This window comes from Cololabis saira, chromosome 5 (assembly GCF_033807715.1).
Source record: "Cololabis saira isolate AMF1-May2022 chromosome 5, fColSai1.1, whole genome shotgun sequence".
Taxonomy (NCBI): Eukaryota; Metazoa; Chordata; class Actinopteri; order Beloniformes; family Belonidae; genus Cololabis; species Cololabis saira.
The window spans coordinates 1,263,476-1,284,222 of record NC_084591.1 but is presented as its reverse complement, the minus strand read 5'-3'; the positions used below and the strand labels follow the sequence as shown (position 1 = coordinate 1,284,222).

At 37.8% G+C, this 20,747-nt stretch overlaps 1 protein-coding gene across 1 annotated transcript in view; it reads left to right on the top strand.

Moving 5' to 3' along the window:
- Positions 1-9,544: 9,544 nt before the first annotated feature.
- Positions 9,545-20,747, top strand: part of LOC133443653 (calcium-binding mitochondrial carrier protein SCaMC-2-like) — a 32,178-nt gene continuing 20,975 nt past the window's right edge. Inside the window, exons 1-6 of the mRNA XM_061720758.1 lie at positions 9,545-9,794; positions 16,897-17,017; positions 17,108-17,195; positions 18,135-18,170; positions 18,290-18,401; positions 20,501-20,659. Coding sequence (XP_061576742.1) covers positions 9,723-9,794; positions 16,897-17,017; positions 17,108-17,195; positions 18,135-18,170; positions 18,290-18,401; positions 20,501-20,659 — 588 coding nt within the window. The 5' untranslated portion in view covers positions 9,545-9,722. The remainder of the gene's footprint in view (positions 9,795-16,896; positions 17,018-17,107; positions 17,196-18,134; positions 18,171-18,289; positions 18,402-20,500; positions 20,660-20,747) is intronic.

Sequence of the window (20,747 nt, the reverse complement as noted above, 5' to 3'; positions counted from 1 at the left end):
AGGCACAACTCTAGTATGCATAAATCTAGTAGGCACAACTCTAGTATGCATAAATCTATTAGGCACAACTCTAGTATGCATAAATCTAGTAGGCACAACTCTAGTATGCACAAATCTAGTAGGCACAACTTTAGTATGCATAAATCTAGTAGGCATAAATCTAGTATGCATAACTAGTATGCATGAATCTAGTATGCATAAATCTAGTAGGCACAACTCTAGTATGCATAAATATAGTAGGCACAACTCTAGTATGCATAAATCTAGTAGGCATAAATCTAGTATGCATAACTAGTATGCATGAATCTAGTATGCATAAATCTAGTATGCACAACTCTAGTATACATACATCTAGTATGCATAACTCTAGTATGCACAACTCTAGTATGCACAACTCTAGTATGCATAAATCTAGTAGGCACAACTCTAGTATGCATAAATCTAGTAGGCACAACTCTAGTATGCATGAATCTAGTAGGCACAACTCTAGTATGCATGAATCTAGTAGGCACAACTCTAGTATGCATAAATTCAATTCAATTCAATTTTATTTTTCAATTCAATTTTATTTATATAGCGTCTAATACAACAGAGTTGTCTCTAGACGCTTTACAGAGACCCATACCCAGAACATGACCCCCGAGCAGTTATTACATAAACAATGGCAGGTAAAAACTCCCCTAGTGGGAGAAAAACCTTAAGCCAAACAGTGGCAAGAAAAACTCCCCTTTAGGAGGAAGAAACCTGGACCAGGACCAGGCTCATCAGGGGGGACCCTCCTGCCGAGGGCCAGACTGGTGGGTCAGGGACGGCAACAGCACAGCAGGCAGGTGGAAGCAGCAACGGGATGACCGGGGGTGAGGACCGCAGGCCAGCACGCAGCTCCCGAAGCTCCGGCCCAATCAGCAAGTCCCAGGTTGGGGTGCAGGGTCAGGAAAAGACTTGTGCTCCGTAATGCAAGCTACAAGCCACCCACGGCCACCTGCAGGACAAAAGAGAGAAAAGGGAGGAGAAGGGGGGGCCAGCAACGGGATGACCAGGGGTGGGGACCGCAGGCCAGCACGCAGCTCCCGAAGCTCCGGCCCAATCATCAAGTCCCAGGTTGGGGTGCAGGGTCGGGGAAAGGTTGAGAAGGGGCAGGGCCAGGGAGAGGAGTCTTGAGGGACGAACATTCTCCCCCGCCCAAAAGGGGCCGTTACCCTGCCCCCCTCACTCCCACACTGCAGGTTCCGGTGTCCGGCAAAGGATGCTGCAACATGGACAAAAGAGAGAAAAGGGAGGAGAAGGGGGGGCCAGCACAAGAAACCACAGGAGCGACTCTGACACACTAAAGTTTACACTACCTAGAGATTTACCAACACCAGCTAGAGGTTTACTAAACACTAACTATAGGCTTTACTAAACAGAAATGTTTTAAGTTTAGTTTTAAAGGTGGAGGTGGTGTCAGCCTCCTTAACCCAGATTGGGTATAAATCTAGTAGGCACAACTCTAGTATGCATAAATCTAGTATGCACAACTCTAGTATGCATAAATCTAGTAGGCACAACTCTAGTATGCATAAATCTAATATGCACAACTCTAGTATGCATAAATCTAGTAAGCACAACTCTAGTATGCATAAATCTAGTAGGCACAACTCTAGTATGCACAAATTTAGTAGGCACAACTCTAGTATGCATAAATCTAGTAGGCCCAACTCTAGTATGCATTAATCTAGTAGGCACAACTCTAGTATGCAGAAATCTAGTAGGCATAAATCTAGTATGCATAACTAGTATGCATGAATCTAGTATGCATAAATCTAGTATGCACAACTCTAGTATACATAAATCTAGTATGCATACATCTAGTATGCATAACTCTAGTATGCACAACTCTAGTATGCACAACTCTAGTATGCATAAATCTAGTAGGCACAACTCTAGTATGCACAAATCTAGTAGGCACAACTCTAGTATGCATAAATCTAGTAGGCACAACTCTAGTATGCATAAATCTAGTAGGCACAACTCTAGTATGCATAAATCTAGTAGGCACAACTCTAGTATGCACAAATCTAGTAGGCACAACTCTAGTAGGCACAAATCTAGTAGGCACAACTCTAGTATGCATAAATCTAGTAGGCACAACTCTAGTATGCATAAATCTAGTATGCACAACTCTAGTATGCATGAATCTAGTAGGCACAACTCTAGTATGCATAAATCTAGTATGCACAACTCTAGTATGCATAAATCTAGTAGGCACAACTCTAGTATGCATAAATCTAGTAGGCACAACTCTAGTATGCATAAATCTAGTAGGCACAACTCTAGTATGCACAAATCTAGTAGGCACAACTCTAGTAGGCACAACTCTAGTATGCATAAATCTAGTATGCACAACTCTAGTATGCATAAATCTAGTAGGCACAACTCTAGTATGCACAAATCTAGTAGGCACAACTCTAGTATGCATAAATCTAGTAGGCACAACTCTAGTATGCATAAATCTAGTAGGCACAACTCTAGTATGCATAAATCTAGTAGGCACAACTCTAGTATGCACAAATCTAGTAGGCACAACTCTAGTAGGCACAACTCTAGTATGCATAAATCTAGTATGCACAACTCTAGTATGCATAAATCTAGTAGGCACAACTCTAGTATGCACAAATCTAGTAGGCACAACTCTCTCTTGGCTTGGCTTCGCGATCGAAGATTTTATGAAGGGGGCCCGCTCGTGGCTGACAAGCCCGATGCGGGACAGACAGGTGCGGCCGCAGCGGCTGCAGTCAAAGGTCACGTCCGGTGCAGCTGCTGAGGCTTCCAGGTTCTTCCTCCTGCAGCGTTTCTCCTTCAGGTTCTCTGTGCGGGAGACCTCAAAAGCGGTGACAGCCTGGTGGACGGTGCGGCGCCAGGCGTCACGGTCAGCAGCGAGAGTGGACCACTGGTGGTGGTCAATGTGGCAGGCACCGAGGGACTTCTCAAGAGAGTCTTTGTAGCGTTTCTGCGGTGCCCCTCTGTCACGATGGCCGGTGGAGAGTTCGCCATACAAGGCCATCTTGGGTAGGCGATGATCCTCCCTTCTGGAGACATGCCCTGCCCAGCGTAGCTGAGATTTCAGCAGCATGGCCTCCATGCTGGTGATCTCCGCCTGTTCCAGGACCTCAACATTGGTGACGAAGCCGCTCCAGGGGATGTTGAGGATGGTGCGGAGGCAGCGCTGATGGAAACGTTCGAGGAGTCGTAGTTGGTGGCGGTAGGTTACCCACGACTCAGAGCCGTACAGGAGGGTGGTGAGTACGACGGCTCTGTACACACTGATCTTTGTGCCCTTCTTCAGGTGTTTGTTTTTCCAGACTCTGTCATACAGTCTGCCAAAAGCGCTGTTTGCCTTGGCACAACTCTAGTATGCATGAATCTAGTAGGCTCAAATCTAGTATGCATGAATCTAGTAGGCACAACTCTAGTATGCATGAATCTAGTATGCATAACTCTAGTATGCATGAATCTAGTAGGCACAACTCTAGTATGCAGAAATCTAGTATGCATAACTCTAGTATGCAGAAATCTAGTAGGCTCAACTCTATTATGCATAAATCTAGTAGGCACAACTCTAGTATGCATGAATCTAGTAAGCTCAACTCTAGTATGCATGAATCTAGTATGCATGAATCTAGTAGGCACAACCCTAGTATGCACAACTCTAGTATGCATGAATCTAGTAGGCACAACTCTAGTATGCATGAATCTAGTAGGCACAACTCTAGTATGCAGAAATCTAGTATGCATGAATCTAGTAGGCACAACCCTAGTATGCACAAATCTAGTATGCATGAATCTAGTAGGCACAACTCTAGTATGCATGAATCTAGTATGCATACATCTAGTATGCATACATCTAGTATGCATAACTCTAGTATGCATAACTCTAGTATGCATAACTCTAGTATGCATAAATCTAGTGTGCACAACTCTAGTATACATGAATCTAGTAGGCACAACTCTAGTATGCACAACTCTAGTATGCATACATCTAGTATGCATACATCTAGTATGCATAACTCTAGTATGCAGAAATCTAGTAGGCACAACTCTAGTATGCATGAATCTAGTAGGCACAACTCTAGTATGCATAAATCTAGTAAGCACAACTCTAGTATGCACAACTCTAGTATGCATACATCTAGTATGCATAACTCTAGTATGCATGAATCTAGTAGGCACAACTCTAGTATGCATAAATCTAGTAGGCACAACTCTAGTATGCACAACTCTAGTATGCATACATCTAGTATGCATAACTCTAGTATGCATGAATCTAGTAGGCACAACTCTAGTATGCATGAATCTAGTAGGCACAACTCTAGTATGCATAAATCTAGTAGGCACAACTCTAGTATGCATACATCTAGTATGCATACATCTAGTATGCATAACTCTAGTATGCATGAATCTAGTATAACTCTAGTATGCATGAATCTAGTAGGCACAACTCTAGTATGCAGAAATCTAGTATGCATAACTCTAGTATGCAGAAATCTAGTAGGCTCAACTCTAGTATGCATAAATCTAGTATGCACAACTCTATTATGCATAAATCTAGTAGGCACAACTCTAGTATGCATGAATCTAGTAAGCTCAACTCTAGTATGCATGAATCTAGTAGGCACAACCCTAGTATGCACAACTCTAGTATGCATGAATCTAGTAGGCACAACTCTAGTATGCATGAATCTAGTAGCCACAACTCTAGTATGCAGAAATCTAGTATGCATGAATCTAGTAGGCACAACCCTAGTATGCACAACTCTAGTATGCATGAATCTAGTAGGCACAACTCTAGTATGCACAACTCTAGTATGCATGAATCTAGTAGGCACAACTCTAGTATGCATGAATCTAGTATGCATACATCTAGTATGCATACATCTAGTATGCATAACTCTAGTATGCATAACTCTAGTATGCATAAATCTAGTGTGCACAACTCTAGTATACATGAATCTAGTAGGCACAACTCTAGTATGCACAACTCTAGTATGCATACATCTAGTATGCATACATCTAGTATGCATAACTCTAGTATGCAGAAATCTAGTAGGCACAACTCTAGTATGCATGAATCTAGTAGGCACAACTCTAGTATGCATAAATCTAGTAGGCACAACTCTAGTATGCATAAATCTAGTAGGCACAACTCTAGTATGCACAAATCTAGTAGGCACAACTCTAGTAGGCACAACTCTAGTATGCATAAATCTAGTATGCACAACTCTAGTATGCATAAATCTAGTAGGCACAACTCTAGTATGCACAAATCTAGTAGGCACAACTCTAGTATGCATAAATCTAGTATGCACAACTCTAGTATGCATAAATCTAGTAGGCACAACTCTAGTATGCACAAATCTAGTAGGCACAACTCTAGTATGCATAAATCTAGTAGGCACAACTCTAGTATGCATAAATCTAGTAGGCACAACTCTAGTATGCACAAATCTAGTAGGCACAACTCTAGTATGCACAAATCTAGTAGGCACAACTCTAGTATGCACAAATCTAGTAGGCACAACTCTAGTAGGCACAACTCTAGTATGCATAAATCTAGTATGCACAACTCTAGTATGCATAAATCTAGTAGGCACAACTCTAGTATGCACAACTCTAGTAGGCACAACTCTCTCTTGGCTTGGCTTCGCGATCGAAGATTTTATGAAGGCACGCTCGTGGCTGACAAGCCCGATGCGGGACAGACAGGTGCGGCCGCAGCGGCTGCAGTCAAAGGTCACGTCCGGTACAGCTGCTGAGGCTTCCAGGTTCTTCCTCCTGCGGCGTTTCTCCTTCAGGTTCTCTGTGCGGGAGTCCTCAAAAGCGGTGACAGCCTGGTGGACGGTGCGGCGCCAGGCGTCACGGTCAGCAGCGAGAGTGGACCACTGGTGGTGGTCAATGTGGCAGGCACCGAGGGACTTCTCAAGAGAGTCTTTGTAGCGTTTCTGCGGTGCCCCTCTGTCACGATGGCCGGTGGAGAGTTCGCCATACAAGGCCATCTTGGGTAGGCGATGATCCTCCCTTCTGGAGACATGCCCTGCCCAGTGTAGCTGAGATTTCAGCAGCATGGCCTCCATGCTGATCTCCGCCTGTTACCTCAACATTGGTGACGAAGTCGCTCCAGTGGATGTTGAGGATGGTGCGGAGGCAGCGCTGATGGAAACGTTCGAGGAGTCGTAGTTGGTGGCGGTAGGTTACCCACGACTCATAGCCGTACAGGAGGGTGGTGAGTACGACGGCTCTGTACACACTGATCTTTGTGCCCTTCTTCAGGTGTTTGTTTTTCCAGACTCTGTCATACAGTCTGCCAAAAGCGCTGTTTGCCTTGGCACAACTCTAGTATGCATGAATCTAGTAGGCACAACTCTAGTATGCATGAATCTAGTAGGCACAACTCTAGTATGCATGAATCTAGTATGCATAACTCTAGTATGCATACATTTTGTATGCACAACTCTAGTATGCATGAATCTAGTAGGCACAACTCTAGTATGCATGAATCTAGTAGGCACAACTCTAGTATGCATGAATCTAGTAGGCTCAACTCTAGTATGCATAAATCTAGTAGGCACAACTCTAGTATGCATAAATCTAGTAGGCACAACTCTAGTATGCATGAATCTAGTAGGCACAACTCTAGTATGCAGAAATCTAGTAGGCACAACTCTTGTATGCATAAATCTAGTAGGCACAACTCTAGTATGCATGAATCTAGTATGCATAAATCTAGTATGCATAAATCTAGGATGCATAAATCTAGTAGGCACAACTCTAGTATGCATAAATCTAGTAGGCACAACTCTAGTATGCATAAATCTAGTATGCACAACTCTAGTATGCATAAATCTAGTAGGCACAACTCTAGTATGCATAAATCTAGTAGGCACAACTCTAGTATGCATAAATCTAGTATGCATAAATCTAGGATGCATAAATCTAGTATGCACAAATGTAGTATACAAAAATGTAGTATGCACAAATCTAGTAGTACACACAAATCAAGTAGTATGTATGAATCAAGTAGTATGCTAAAAAATAACTCAAAACAAACGGAACAGAAGCTGTAATTCTGTAATTCCATCATTCGGCCACTGGGTGTCGCCAGTGAGTCGTGCAGTTTAAGTTAAGACTTTTATCTACCATTTTTCTCGCTTTAATCGAGATCTTTCAACTCATAGTGGCGAATTTAAGTAATATTCCCGGTATTTTTTGTTTTTTAATTTCCCGACTGGCGTCTTCAATTCCTTAAATTTCACTTTTCAGTTAAACGAAACCGTGATCTCGTGAGAGGATGCAGGTTTTTTTTTCTTTATTTAAATCTGGAAATACAATGAAAGATTAAGATCAAAGGCAAAATACAAATACAGGTAGATTCCAACACCAAATTGAAAAGAAAAAATATATATATATATACATATATAAAGGACAAGATAGTCGAATGTAAATTAAAAAGATAAATTAATACAAATAAAAACAGCATAATGTGCTCGAGTAAGTTTCGTGTTAACAGATTCAGTGATTTACAGAAGCCGACGGTTTTTTGTGTCTTTGTGTTTTTCGATGACTAGATCATCTTCATTTATTGTTCAAGTTCTTTTTTGAGTATAAAGAGTTCAGTCTTTTTCTGTGGGTGAATTTGCACTTATGTATGTGAAACTTTGCTCAAAATAAAGACAGATTTGGAATAAACTGGAATAAACTGCCCCCAGAAATGCGCACCATCACTGACTTTGGGGTTTTTAAATCCAGACTGAAAACCTGGTTATTTAGACTGGCTTTTAATACATAGTATTGATGTGATATATTCTTAATTTAATTTTAATGGTTTTATTATGTTGTTTTTAAATTGTTTTGTTTTAATGTGGATTTTAATGGAAAGCACTTTGGTCACCCTGTGTGTTGTAAAGAGCTTTAGAAATAAAGATTGATTGATTGATTGATTGATTATAAAAAAGAAAGCGTCACTATCTTTGTGATTAAAATTATGAAAATGAGAATATGTTTCAGGATGCCTTTGGCAAAAAGAACAATTAACATCTATATCATTCTTATATTTTGGTAAATGCAGGGTAGAATTGATGTAATTGAAGGACTGGAATTATATGGAGGATTTTTTTGTGCCAAAATTAAATAAAAAAATACATAATTAATGAATTAAAATGGAAATGAAATATATCATTAATTAATTAATTAAATGTGTCATTAATGAATTAAAATTAGAATTAAATATGTCATTAATTAATTAAAATACAATCCATTTTAAGTAAAAAAAATATTTAATTATTTCAGTATTTCATTAATTATTTCAGCATTTAATTAATGAATTACACTTTTTTTTCACAATATGTTTATTGTCATTTTTTAGTTTTTCAAACTTACGCATACATACATAGACCCACATACACTTAGCTTGCACCATTTTCAATTGAAATATAAATAATTATATTGACTTAACCAATCAGGGAGAAAAAATTAAATAAATAAAATAAATAAATTAAACAGAAATAAATAAATAAAAAATAAATAAAAAGATTTATTTTCAGGTAAATCTTGCACTTTCATCTGTCATAATGTTCATATATGGTTCCCAGAGTTCAATGAATGACATATTTAATGAATGAATGACACATTTAATTAATGAAAATTATATAATATAATATAATATATATAATATAATTAAAACCTCATTTTGTACATTTCTACATTTTTTTTATTGTTTATACTTTTTATTGTTTATACATTTTATTTCATCTGTTATATATTTGTTTTTATAATTGTATTGTGTTGCAGCAATCACCATCACAAATTCCTCGTGTGAAAACTTGGCAATGAACCCTTTTCTGATTTCTGATTCTGATGAATGACATATTTAATTCCCATTTTAATTCATTCATGACACATTTAATTAATATTAAATATTAATATTAAATTTAATTACTTAATTGATTAATTAAGAATGTATTTATTTATTTAATTTTGGCACAAAAAAATCCTCCATAGAAAATCCCACTTTCATCCGTCAAAATGTTCATCTATGGTTCCCAAAGTTCAATGAATGACATATTTAATTAATGAATGACACATTTAATTAATGAATGACATATTTAATTCCCATTTTAATTCATTCATGGCACATTTAATTAATTAAGAATGTATTTATTGATTTAATTTTGGCACATAGAAAATCCCTTAAATTTCACTTCTCTATCTATCTATCTATCTATCTATCTATCTATCTATCTATCTATCTATCTATCTATCTATCTATCTATCTATCTATCTATCTATCTATCTATCTATCTATCTATCTATCTATCTATCTATCTATCTATCTATCTATCTATATATATATATATATATATATATAAAGGACAAGATAGTCGAATGTAAATTAAAAACTGTAAATTTCACTTTACAGTGAAATGCAGCCGCAGGGAGACGCGATGCCCAAATCTCGCGAGAGGATGCGGCTTTTTTTTTTTTTTTTTTTAGTTTCTTTTGTTGACGGAGACAAAACAGACGAGCGAGTTAACGCCGGAATAAAACTCAAGTTTTTGGGATTTTAACTTTATTTTCCCGTTTTTGCTGATTTGAATCTTTTTTTTAGTTTTGGATCTTTTTTATTCTAGAGTGGAGGGGGAGAATGGCGGCCACGTGACGTGGTAGCCGGCTCTCCCGTGGACCAGACGATGCATCAGCATGACCCGGGGACCCCCCAGGACCGGGACCGGGACCGGGACCGGGACCCCCACCCGGGCCGGGTGAGTGCGCATGCGCGTAGGGGGGGAGATAACTGGGGAAAAAGCTTCTTTCTTTCTTTATTTCTTTCTTCTTCGCGCCTCCTGAACTGATACAGACCGTGTAGGAAGAACGGGACAAGCCCGAGTGACGTCACTGTGACGTGTTTTCTTGTTTAAAGTAGCTTTTTTAAAAGAAATCTGGTCTAATCTTGTCTAATCTGCATTCTACTTGATTCATGCATACTACTTGATGCATGCATACTACTAGCTTCATGCATACTACTTGTTTCATGCATACTACTTGATTCATGCATACTACTAGCTTCATTCATACTACTAGCTTCATGCATACTACTAGATGCATGCATACTACTTGATTCATGCATACTACTAGCTTCATGCATACTACTAGCTTCATGCATACTACTAGCTTCATGCATACTACTTGATTCATGCATACTACTAGATTCATGCATACTACTTGATTCATGCATACTACTAGCTTCATGCTACTACTAGATGCATGCATACTACTTGATTCATGCATACTACTAGCTTCATGCTACTACTAGATGCATGCATACTACTAGCTTCATGCATACTACTAGCTTCATGCATGCTACTTGATTCATGCATATATATTGTTTTTCGGCACTACCTTGTTCTCTATAGCTGATATAACATGAATTACTCCTATGTGGGATCAATAAAGTTCTTATTTTTGCCATCTGAGAAAATTAAATATATTATATTTGGAGCCTAACTGTTTCCAAGTATATTAGTGCGTGTGTGAATGAATAAATGAGACGTAAAACGTACATTTCTTTGTAGAAAGACGCTTTATGAAAATAAGTCCATTTACTTGTATTAGTTTACAGTCTTGAACATCCAATATGGCGGCAACGTCAGTAGGAGATGCAATGATCTGATTGGCTCTCCAGAAACGCTTTGAAACCCGTGCCAAAGATCCTGATTGGCTCTTAGTTTTGGCACGTCAAAACACTACCATAACTCGTAGTTGTAAAAAAGGTTTGTAGCTTTTGTAAAAAAAGTTTGTAGCTTTGTAAAAAAAGTTTGTAGCTTTGTAAAAAAAAGTTTGTAGCTTTGTAAAAAAAGTTTGTAGCTTTTGTAAAAAAAAGTTTGTAGCTTTGTATCTAGAAGTACAAATATGTTTTGCAAGTGCAAATATTTTTTTCACATGCACAAAATATTTCTACTAGTACAAAGTTTATTTACAGATACAAAATACTTATGGCTTTAATTTGAGCCCATACTGGTCTAGTCTAGACTAGATCGGGAAAATCGGGATAAAAAAAAAAAAAAAAAAAAATATATATTTTTTTTTTTTTTTTTAAATCGATAATTGGATTTATGTATCAATAATCGTTCCTACACACATCGATAAAATGTTGATATATCGATATTTTAACCCACCCCTAGTCTAGACTAGTCTGGTCCAGTCTGTGGATGCTGACAGTGTTGTTGTCATGACAACCAGTGAGTGGCTACAGGGAGAGGGAGGCATGACTCAGCAATCATGACTCAGCAGATTCATCCTCCTCCAGCTGCATGCACCCGTCCTCCCGTTGCAGAAACCGGCCAATCAGAGAGCCCCGTGCTGCCGGCAGCACAGGGCTCTCTGATTGGCCGGCTGCTGCCGACAGCACGGGGCTCTCTGATTGGCCGGCTGCTGCCGGCAGCACGGGGCTCTCTGATTGGCCGGCTGCTGCCGGCAGCACGGGGCTCTCTGATTGGCCGGCTGCTGCCGGTGTCTCTGCAGTGGTTTCTGCTGCAGTCTGCTGCCGGCCCGTCGCCACGGTAACACCAGAGACCCTGGACCAGGACCCGGACCCGGGGACCACCAACATGACCCGGGACCTTCTCATCCTCCTCTGCCACAAACTCCTGGGCTGGACGCGTTGCCATGACGACGAGATGGATGGAGTCGGTGTTAGTGAGGATGAACGTGTTAGTGAGGATGAACGGATGAAAGTCCTTTACAGCTGTTTGGGTTTTACTTCCTGGTGGGGGGGATTCATGCATACTACTAGATTCATGCATACTACTAGATTCATGCATACTACTTGATGCATACTACTAGATTCATGCATACTACTTGATTCATGCATACTACTAGATGCATACTACTAGATTCATGCATACTACTAGATGCATACTACTAGATTCATGCATACTACTAGATTCATGCATACTACTAGATTCATGCATACTACTAGATTCATGCATTCTACTTGATTCATGCATACTACTTGATGCATACTACTAGATTCATGCATACTACTTGATGCATGCATACTACTTGATTCATGCATACTACTTGATTCATGCATACTACTTGATGCATACTACTAGATTCATGCATACTACTAGATTCATGCATACTACTAGATTCATGCATACTACTAGATTCATGCATACTACTAGATTCATGCATTCTACTTGATTCATGCATACTACTTGATGCATGCATACTACTTGATTCATGCATACTACTTGATGCATACTACTTGATTCATGCATACTACTTGATGCATACTACTTGATTCATGCATACTACTAGATTCATGCATACTACTAGATTCATGCATACTACTAGATTCATGCATACTACTAGATTAGTGCATACTACTTTATTTGTGCATACTAGATTTTTGCATACTACTTGATTCATGCATACTACTAGCTTCATGCATACTACTAACTTCATGCGTACTACTAGCTTCAAGCATACTACTAGCTAAATGCATACTACTTGATGCATACTACTAGATTCATGCATACTACTTGATGCATACTACTTGATTCATGCATACTACTTGATTCATGCATACTACTTGATGCATACTACTTGATTCATGCATACTACTTGATTCATGCATACTACTTGATGCATACTACTTGATTCATGCATACTACTAGAATCATGCATACTACTTGATGCATACTACTAGATTCATGCATACTACTAGATTCATGCATACTACTAGATTAGTGCATACTACTTTATTTGTGCATACTAGATTTTTGCATACTACTTGATTCATGCATACTACTAGCTTCATGCATACTACTAACTTCATGCGTACTAGGGCTGAACAATTTTTGAAAATAATCTAATTGCGATTTTTTTCCTCAATATTGCGATTGCCATTTAATATGCGATTATTTTTTTCAAGGTCCTGTTCTCATGTATTTTTCAACTACACAAGCAATAAATCAGTCTGTTTTATAATAAACATTGCCAGATTTATTTAAAGCACAGATTACAATAATAAAGAAAACAAATATGTGCCTTTACCTCTTTAACACGTCTAAACATGGGTCGTTCTCTCTGAACCCAATCGCACGACACCAAACCGGGTTAAACTTTAGGCAAAACGAGGCGTAGTTTGATAGAAAAACACAGAAAAACTCCCACAGGGAACAAAAAACCTTCCTCACAGGCAGTACTCGAGTTGTAAAAAAAAATATCAGGGGGGATGGTGGATTTTATCATATGCGTACTACTAGCTTCAAGCATACTACTAGCTAAATGCATACTACTTGATGCATACTACTAGATTAGTGCATACTGCTTTATTTCTGTATACTACTTAATTTGTGCATACTAGATTTGTGCATACTACTTTATTCATGCATACTATTTGATTCATGCATACTACTAGATTAGTGCATACTACTAGATTCATGCATATTACTTTATTTGTGCATACTACTAGGTTAGTGCATACTGCTTTATTTGTGCATACTATTTTATTTGTGCATACTAGATTTCAATTCAATTAAATTTTATTTATATAGCGTCTAATACAACAGAGTTGTCTCTAGACGCTTTACAGAGACCCATACCCAGAACATGACCCCCGAGCAATTATTACATAAACAATGGCAAGTAAAAACTCCCCTAGTGGGAGAAAAACCTTAAGCCAAACAGTGGCAAGAAAAACTCCCCTTTAGGAGGGAAGAAACCTTGAGCAGGACCAGGCTCATCAGGGGGGACCCTCCTGCCGAGGGCCAGACTGGTGGGTCAGGGACGGCAACAGCACAGCAGGCAGGTGGAAGCAGCAACGGGATGACCAGGGGTGGGGACCGCAGGCCAGCACGCAGCTCCTGAAGCTCCGGCCCAATCAGTAAGTCCCAGGTTGGGGTGCAGGGTCAGGGAAAGACTTGTGCTCCGTAATGCAAGCTACAAGCCACCCACGACCACCTGCAGGTTCCGGTGTCCGGCAAAGGATGCTGCAACATGGACAAAAGAGAGAAAAGGGAGAAAAGGGAGGAGAATTTGTGCATACTACTTTATTCATGCATACTATTTGATTCATGCATACTTCTAGATTAGTGCATGCTACTAAATGTGTGCATACTACTAGATTCATGCATATTACTTTATTTGTGCATACTACTAGATTAGTGCATACTACTAGATTAGTGCATACTACTAGATTAGTGCATACTGCTTTATTTGTGCATACTACTTTATTTGTGCATACTACTAGATTAGTGCATACTACTAGATTAGTGCATACTGCTTTATTTCTGCATACTATTTTATTTGTGCATACTACTAGATTAGTGCATACTACTAGATTAGTGCATACTGCTTTATTTGTGCATACTACTTTATTTGTGCATACTACTAGATTAGTGCATACTACTAGATTAGTGCATACTGCTTTATTTCTGCATACTATTTTATTTGTGCATACTACTAGATTAGTGCATACTACTAGATTAGTGCATACTACTTTATTTGTGCATACTACTTTATTTGTGCATACTACTAGATTAGTGCATACTTCTAGATTAGTGCATACTACTAGATTAGTGCATACTACTAGATTAGTGCATACTACTAGATTAGTGCATATTACTTTATTTGTGCATACTACTAGATTAGTGCATACTGCTTTATTTCTGCATACTATTTTATTTGTGCATACTAGATTTGTGCGTACTACTTGGGCCGCTCGGTGGCGCAGTGGGTTAAGCGGCGGCTCATATACTGAGGCTACAGTCCTCCTGCAGCGGTCGCGGGTTCGAATCCAGCCCGCGCACCTTTGCTGCGTGTCTTCCCCGTTCTCTCTCTCTACCCCTTTCCAGTCTGCATCTCAATAAAGGGCCACTAGAGCACAAAAAAATCTTAAAAAAAAAAAAAAAAAGATTCATGCATACTACTAGCTTCATGCATACTACTTGATCAATACTACTAGGTTAGTGCATACTACTTTATTTGTGCATACTACTACGATAGTGCATACTACTTTATTTGTGCATACTACTATATTAGTGCATACTACTTTATTTGTGCATTCTACTAGATTACTTCTTGATGTGCGTACTACATTTGTGCATACTGCTTTATTCATACATACTACTTGATCTGTGCGTACTAGTATCTATTAGGGCTGTTCGATTAATCGATTTTAAATCGTAATCGCGATTATGTAATTAGAACGATGTTAAAACGTGAAAATCGATTTTTCTTTTTTTTTTTAATTTATTTATTTATTTTTTACCTTGTCTGCACACATATTAATGATTGATACCATATTAATGATTGATGGAAATACCTCTCAATACCTGCGACCAGTGCCCCATGGGAGAGGCTCTTTAGTGTAGGAGGGGGCGTTGTAACCATGGTGATATACTAACATGGGAGAGGCTCTTTAGTGTAGGAGGGGCCGTTGTAACCATGGTGATAAACTAACATGCCACCGCTAGACCGGCTCGTGTTCCAGCAAAAAACTTGCAAATGTGAATATCAAATGTAATGAGTGACATCACACACCTCTACCTCCTTCATGGGTTGATTATTATTTAGCATGCAAAGACCCAGTTTAGTTTAATTAGAAAATGTCTTGTTTTATTTAATTGGAAATATAACTTACTGTATGTTTGCAAGTGCTGATTTGCTGATTTTTTTTTTCAGAGATAAAACTTTATATTCTATTATATTTTTTAAAACTTTTTTTCAACTTATTTTACAGAGTTTTGCACTTTATTCATTTATTTTTGGTTTAATAAGAGCAAAGTTTGCACTTAAAGCCCAATGTGGCAAATGTTCAATAAAAAAACAGCATATTTGAAATAATTTCTTTGCCTTTTGTCAATTCACAAAATAATCGTAATCGAAAATCGGATTTTGAGAGAAAAAAATCGAGATTTTATTTTTGAGCAAAATCGAACAGCCCTAGTATCTATAGCGTTGTGCGTTTATAACCATGTGTTTGTGTAGGAGCCGTTTCTGCACACGCAAATCCAACACACAAATATAAGACACACAAATCAACAAGTGCATAAGTCTAGTAGTATGTACACACAATCGTTCCCAGTGGATTTCCTCTCCATACTTCCTCTCTTCCTCTCCGTCCTTCCTCTCCGTCCTTCATCCTTCCTCTCCGTCCTTCCTCTCCGTACTTCCTCTCCGTCCTTCCTGTCCGTCCTTCCTCCCCGTACTTCCTCTCTGTACTTCCTCTCCGTCCTTCCTCTCCGTCCTTCCTCTCTTCCTCTCCGTCCTTCCTCTCTGTACTTCCTCTCCGTCCTTCCTCTCCGTCCTTCCTCTCTTCCTCTCCGTCCTTCCTCTTCATACTTCCTCTCCGTCCTTCCTCTCCGTACTTCCTCCCCGTACTTCCTCTCTGTACTTCCTCTCCGTCCTTCCTCTCCGTCCTTCCTCTCCGTCCTTCCTCTCCGTACTTCCTGTCCGTCCTTCCTCTCTTCCTCCCCGTACTTCCTCTCCGTCCTTCCTCTCCGTCCTTCCTCTTCATACTTCCTCTTCATACTTCCTCTTCATACTTCCTCCCCGTCCTTCCTCTCTGTACTTCCTCTCCGTCCTTCCTCCCCGTCCTTCCTCTCCGTCCTTCCTCTCCATCCTTCCTCTCCATCCTTCCTCTCCGTCCTTCCTCTCCGTCCTTCCTCTCCGTACTTCCTGTCCGTACTTCCTGTCCGTACTTCCTGTCCGTACTTCCTCCCCGTCCTTCCTCTCCGTACTTCCTCTCTTCCTCTCCGTACTTCCTCTTCATCCTTCCTCTTCATACTTCCTCTCCGTACTTCCTCTCCGTCCTTCCTGTCCGTCCGTCTCACTCCGTCCCCCGTCTACTTCCAGGAAGTGGCGTCGGCCGAGGACCTGGACGAACAGCTGGACTTCCAGGAATTTGCCCGTTACCTTGGCGACGACGAGAAGAAGCTCCGGCTCGTCTTCAAAAGCCTCGACCGCAACAACGACGGTAACCGCAAAAAAACCCTCTTTTTTTTAACAAATCTGACCTTTGACCCTTCGGGACCTTTTGACCTTTGACCCCGCCGGCGTCTCGCAGGCCGGATCGACTCCGAGGAGGTCGTGCAGTCGCTCCGGGACCTCGGCGTTAGCATCACCGCCGAGCAGGCGGACAAGATCCTCAAGAGGTAGAAACAACCCTAAAGGCTCTTATTTTGAAAATCCCACCTAACAGTTCTTCCATTTACAGCTGTATTACATCGTAAAAGCTCTTATTTTGAAAATCCCACTTCAGTTCTCCCATTTACAGCTGTATTACACCGTAAAAGCTCTTATTTTGAAGTACATAAGATAATAACCATTAGAATAAAAGACAAATAAAATAATAATCATTAGAATAAAATAAGTCAATAATAAAAAATCAAAATAAATAAATGAAAAATAATAATCATTACAATAAGATAATAATAATCATTACAATAAAATGAATAAATACATAAAATAACCATTACAATACAATTAATAAATAAAATAATAATTACGATAAAATAATATTAATTATCATTAGAATCCAATAAAATAAATACATAAAATAACCATTAGAATAAATTAACAATCAAAATTAGAATGAAATAAATAAAATAGAACGAAAATAATCCCTAGTTAATTAAATAAAACAATAAAATTAATAAATAAATAATAATTAGAATAAAGTAGAATGTATAAATACAAATAAAATAAGTTAATAAAATAATAATCATTACAATAAAATAATATTAATAGTCATTACAATAAAATAAATACATAAAATAACCATTAGAATAAAATTAATAAATACAAAAATTTAAATTATCATTAGAAAAAAATAAATAAATGGAATAATAACCATTAAAATAGATACATTTATAACAATAAAAATTAGAATTAAATAAGGTAGAACAATAATAATCACTAGAATTAAATAAACAAATAAAATTAATAATTAGAATGAAATACATAAAATATTAATAATCATTAGATTAAAATAAATAAAAATAATAATCATTAGAATGAGATAAATCAGTAGCAGCTCTTATTTTGAAAATCCCCCCAGTTTAACACTGTCTGTGTGTCTGTTTGTGTCTCAGGGTCCGGAGGGGCCACATCTGGGCCCCGGTGCTGTCGTAAGTAGCAGCGTAGCTCCGCCGTCCGTCCGCCCGCTCCGATTCCCGCCGCCGCCGACCCACAATGCATCACTGTGTCCGTCCGCCGACCCACAATGCATCACTGTGTCCTCCCGCAGCAGGGACAGCAGCGGCAGCGTTAGCATCGACTGGAACGAGTGGCGGGATTATCAGCTGCTGCACTCGGCCGACAACATCCCCGAGATCATCCTGTACTGGAGGCACTCCACGGTAAAATAAAAGAATAAAATAATAAATAATAAAATAATAAATCATCCTGTACTGGAGGCACTCCACGGTAAAATACAAGAATAAAAGAATAAAATAATAAAATAATAAATCATCCTGTACTGGAGGCACTCCACGGTAAAATAAAATAATAAAATAATACAATAATAAAATAATAAATCATCCTGTACTGGAGGCACTCCACGGTAAAATACAGAAATAAAAGAATAAAAGAATAAAATAATAAATCATCTTCTACTGGAGACACTCCACGGTAAAATAAAAGAATAAAATAATAAAATAATAAAATAATAAATCATCCTGTACTGGAGACACTCCACGGTAAAATACAAGAATAAAATAATAAAATAATAAATCATCCTGTACTGGAGGCACTCCACGGTAAAATAAAATAATAAAATAATACAATAATAAAATAATAAATCATCCTGTACTGGAGGCACTCCACGGTAAAATACAGAAATAAAAGAATAAAATAATAAAATAATAAATCATCCTGTACTGGAGGCACTCCACGGTAAAATAAAATAATAAAATAATAAAATAATAAATCATCCTGTACTGGAGGCACTCCACGGTAAAATAAAAGAATAAAAATAAAATAATAAATCATCCTGTACTGGAGACACTCCACGGTAAAATACAGAAATAAAAGAATAAAATAATAAAATAATAAATCATCCTGTACTGGAGGCACTCCACGGTAAAATAAAAGAATAAAATAATAAAATAATAAATCATCCTGTACTGGAGGCACTCCACGGTAAAATACAGAAATAAAAGAATAAAAGAATAAAATGGGATGGAGGATGGAGATGCACATTTTGATGTATAACACACCTGGGTGCACGTTACGGTTCGGGCCGTATTAACGGCCGAGGACGTGGCATAAATGCATTAATGCAAACCATTAAATATCGAAAGAGAGAAGAAAAAAACAATATGTAATTTTGTTGAGAAAAAATAGAAAGAAAGAAAAAAAAAAACAACCTTTTATTTCTTTGAAAAAGCCTTTAATTTATTTTTTGTGATTGAGAAAACTCCATTAACAGGTGATAATAATCTACTTTTGACAATAACTATTTAGTCTCTAACTCTACATAAATGATTCATGACGTGAGTCATGTGACTAATGAAACTTTAGAGAGAAAAAACCAGCTAGCTGTTTAAGAAAAGAAAATCCGTTTTGAAATTGACTGTGCATTCAAAAGTTATTAGAAGTCCAGGCTTAAAACTTGACACAAAAAAGGGAAAAAATAAGAATTCCAAGCGGGAATCAGTATGTAAGAATAAAAATAAAATAATAAATCATCCTCTACTGGAGGCAATCAGGATTATAATGATCGTTGGAATAAAGTAATAACCATTAGAATAAAATGAATAAAATAATAACCATTAGAAATAAATAAATGAAATAATAATCATAAGAATAAAATATTGTCAGAATAAAATAAGATGCATGAATAAATAAAATAACCCTTAGAATCAAATAAAAATAAGAATCATCATTAGAATACAATGAAATACATAAATAATAATAATAATAATAATGATTTGAATAAAATACATGAAATAATCATTAGAATAAAATAAATACAAATAATAACCATTAGAATAAAATACAAATAATCATTAGAATAAAATAAATACAAATAATAACCTTTAGAATAAAATAAATGAAATAATAATCATTAAAATAAACTAATTAAATACATGAAATAATAACCATTAGAAAAATTAATAATCATTAGATAAAAGTTATCATTAGAATACAATAAAATAAATAAGTGAAATAATAATAACCATTTGAATAAAATAGAAATAATCATTAGAATAAAATGAAATACATAAATAATAATAATCATTAAATATAAATAATTTGAATAAAATAAATACATGAAATGATAATAATCACTAGAACTAAATAAATAAAATAATAATCAATCAAAATAAATCAATAATAATAATTAGAATCAAATAAATAAACACATTAAATAACAACACTAAACATTAGAATGAAATGTCATAAATAAGTAAATAATAATTCAAAGATTTAAATCCCAGAATTCCTGTCTCCACAGATCCTGGACGTGGGCGAGAGTCTGCTGGTTCCCGACGAGTTCACGGTCGAGGAGAAGAAGACGGGAATGTGGTGGCGACACCTGGTGGCCGGAGGCGGCGCCGGCGCCACGTCGCGCACGTGCACGGCGCCGCTGGACCGGCTCAAAGTCCTGATGCAGGTGACAAATAATATTAATAATCATCTTCAGAATAAAATAAATTAGTGATGCACTGAAATGAAAATTTGTGGCCGAAACCAAAACTAAT